At 43.9% G+C, this 3,371-nt stretch overlaps 1 protein-coding gene across 1 annotated transcript; it reads right to left on the bottom strand.

The window, feature by feature from the left end:
- Positions 1 to 1,134: 1,134 nt before the first annotated feature.
- crybb2 (crystallin, beta B2) lies at positions 1,135 to 2,923 on the bottom strand. Its single transcript, XM_054731299.2, has 5 exons — positions 2,752 to 2,923; positions 2,484 to 2,602; positions 1,762 to 1,894; positions 1,529 to 1,671; positions 1,135 to 1,447 (listed from the first exon to the last, which is right to left on the bottom strand). Exons 1-5 carry the CDS (start codon positions 2,812 to 2,814, stop codon positions 1,279 to 1,281), a joined length of 627 nt encoding a protein of 208 aa, XP_054587274.1. The 5' UTR covers positions 2,815 to 2,923; the 3' UTR covers positions 1,135 to 1,278.
- Between the last annotated feature and the right edge of the window lie 448 nt (positions 2,924 to 3,371).

Genomic DNA, 3,371 nt, shown 5'->3' on the forward strand with positions numbered 1-3,371 from the left:
CTTAGATCTTCATCCAGCTCAGAACCTGGATCAAGATGAAGCACGCTGTTATCTAGTTATCCTCAGTGTTTGGGATTCTTTTTGCAGAGTAAATTTAGACTCCTCATTGATTTTTCTGCTCTGCCACACACACACACACGCGTGCACACACACATACATACCCTAACCCTACACCCTCAAACACTCTTCACCACATTTACCTAACCAGCACTGAATGGTTACTGACATTAAACATCTCCTCTGATGACGACCGTTCCTCTCAGGGCGTTTTTTTTCAGAAGTCGGCTCATCTCTAGACTCCGAGGTCATCGGCAACCTGGCTGAACTGGCGGCCGTTCTGCACGTCCTGGTTGTCGTCAAACACCGTCAAACACTGTAAGCTTTCATTCACAGCCTCAGCTTTTGTCTTCGGTTTTTAAAAGAATTTACACCTTTTGTTCCTCGGTGGGTCAGAGCAAAGGGGACTTGAAAAGGGCCGCCGTGTTCGTCCAGCAGCAGATTCAGTCACGCCGTTTCATCTGTGGGCGGCTGTGACATCCAGAGGTGAGTTCCAGATAATCGGATGTTTCAGGGCAGATGATCATAAATAAATCATCCGTCATTCTTTTATCCTGCAGGGTTTTTAATGCTTCTTCTGTGACAAATTTGAATGCAAATCTGTTAAAGAAAGAATAAGAAAAGGCATAACCATAGGTGCCACCCATGCATAAACAAGTACCCCCAACTGGGCCACCCCATTTCAAAAAGCCTGGAGACGCCACTGACATAGAGCGAAATGTTCTGTCTGTATCAAATGACCTCCACAGTGTGCATATTGTGGTTATTTTTCTATATTTTGATCAATTTGAAAATAAAAATATTATCCCAAAACATTTCAGCTGTGTTAATAATATATTGGTTTTGGTTCGCATCACAATCAGATAACAAAATGTATTTTTAAAAGGCTTTCAAGATCCCCACTGCCTTCCAAACACTTTGATTAGGGAAAAGACTCTCGTGGCATTTTCTGTTGTTTTTTTTATTTAAGACCGTATTCAAGATTGTTTATGAAACCACTTCAAGTATTACTGAAGCATGAGTGTGCAGCATTAATAGGGAATAAATCACATAATCAGTCTTAGGCAACAAGGATTTATTAGTTTGCTTCAATCAATGTCACAACTGCAACAGCTGCAAGATCATAAAATGCTGTATGGTGTAACTGAAGGACAGAGGGTTGCTTCTGGAAGAGATCAAGGTTGCCAAAGTCTGAAGTTATAACAGGAAAGAGTCACAAGCTTAGTTGACGGGGTGAAAAGCACCCCTCTGATGCCACTGCATGTCTCTGACACGTCGAACTGACTGGATCTGGGGGATCTGGGCTCCAAACTCGTTGCTATCCTTATACTCCCCCTTTTCAAACAGGTACTGATAGCCTCTGTACCCTGGATACTGATAGCCCACCCAGCTGGGGCACAGAGATGGAAGGCACATGTTAAAGAGGAAGACTTGTAAGAGTTTTTTTCAGATCACATCTGCTGGGACTTACGTGCCACTCTGGACCCGAACAGAGGACACCTTCTCCTGGTAGCCATGAGCGTGAAAGCTGGGGACATCATCATCTATGATTTCTATCTTCTTCCCTGCAAAGCTAGGGTTTTCGTAAAGAACAATCTTGTGCTCCTGGCTGTCCTGAGGCAAATAAACAAAGCAGTAGAAGTAGTCAAGATGCTGATCAGTTTATGAGGAAAAGTGATTGGGGGGGGGGGGGGGGGTTCTCACCACTTTAATTGGGCGGAATGCAAAAATGGTGTCGCTCCGCCTGCTGTTGGTCCAGGAATCCCAGCGAGGATACTCCCCCTTCTCAAACACATACTGCTCCCCCTTGCAGTTGGCCTGCTCATATCCCACCCATCTGATAAAACAGACACGCATGGGCGCAATTTTCCAAAGTCAATTTTGTCCCCTGCACGTTTTACCATCCAAGACCAATATTACACTATATTAAACAGACTGGTTGAGCACTAGGACCAATAGTTTAGCTAGAATCTGATGTAAATGAGCTTTATTGATCAGATATTAAAATAAAAACGTGTGCAAAATGGTGATAATGAGTAGGAATGAAAATGACTAACGAGGTGAAAAACAAAGTTGAATTAAAAGTATTAATTTTTTGTTTTACTGCCACCTGTGAACTTCACAGTTCTGCATTCCTGACATTGCAAAAAATGGCCTCTAGACTGTAGTCTTATACATAATTTTGTATACTTACTGCAAAGACACCACACAGGACCCCACCACCCCCACCCCTGCCCCACCACCCACCCCTCGGTCCTCATGCCGGTTGTGTCCCACCCACTTCTAACGTTAAAACTACGGCCATGCAGACACGTGTTTGGTTCAGCAGTTGTATTTGGTTACCCTCAAAAGATTTAGCCTGTCAGTCACAAAAACACTCTTCTCTTTGTGGTTTAATGCTTTGCTTCTCTGTGACCCACACTCACGGTCCACACAGCACCAGTATGGAGCCCACTTTCTCCACGCCTGCTTCCTGGAGGTTGTTACAGGGACCAGTCAGCTCGTGGCAGCGTCCCTGGAAGTTTTCCTGCTCATAGATAACCAGCTGTGCAAAAATGGCAGAAAAAGGCAGGAATACACATAAACCTGTTCATGATCTCTAAGTTCAAATAACAAGGATGTGATTCAGATGTCTGGGATGTAAAAATAAGTCAAAACTGTGATGAATTTGGTTGCTGTTGTATTCCCTCCCACCTTAAATGCACTGCTGCCGGGCTGCTGCTGCTTGGATGCAGGACTCTGGTGATCTGTGGCCATAGTGAGTTGATTGATGAGGATGAAACTGGGAAAAAAAAGTACAGAAGTTCCTACTCAGTTCATTATCACTGATATTTTGATATTTAAAAATTCAAAACAGAATTCCCTCCTTTTAGGCTTCTTCAAGTCACAGAATACAATGTGTGATAAAATGTGTTAGATTATAATCTAAAATGAAAAATAAATAGGTCAACAAAAATAGCGTTAATCAAGTACAGCATGATGAACATCAGCCTCTTACCTGTCTGTGCCAGTGAGTTTGTGGTGACACAACGAGCTCAATTTATATCCAAAGCCCAGGGGTGGAAACTCTGCCAACAGTACCCGCAGGGTCCAAACCGGCCAGCAGATCGGCTCTCCATAGGCCCACTGAACTAAAAAGAGGGGACACCATGCAGCCCCCACCCACCCTTTCTAGGGATGTCACACTCCTGCAAAGTTATTTCATTAGTTGTCAGTTTTGTCCAGCCGGTCATTGTTCGATATCCACATGATTCAGCACAAACAGTGCCAAGAGTCCCACAGCTACAATGAGAGGGAGGCGGATAGAGTGAAGG

Source organism: Nothobranchius furzeri, chromosome 17, assembly GCF_043380555.1.
Source record: "Nothobranchius furzeri strain GRZ-AD chromosome 17, NfurGRZ-RIMD1, whole genome shotgun sequence".
Taxonomy (NCBI): Eukaryota; Metazoa; Chordata; class Actinopteri; order Cyprinodontiformes; family Nothobranchiidae; genus Nothobranchius; species Nothobranchius furzeri.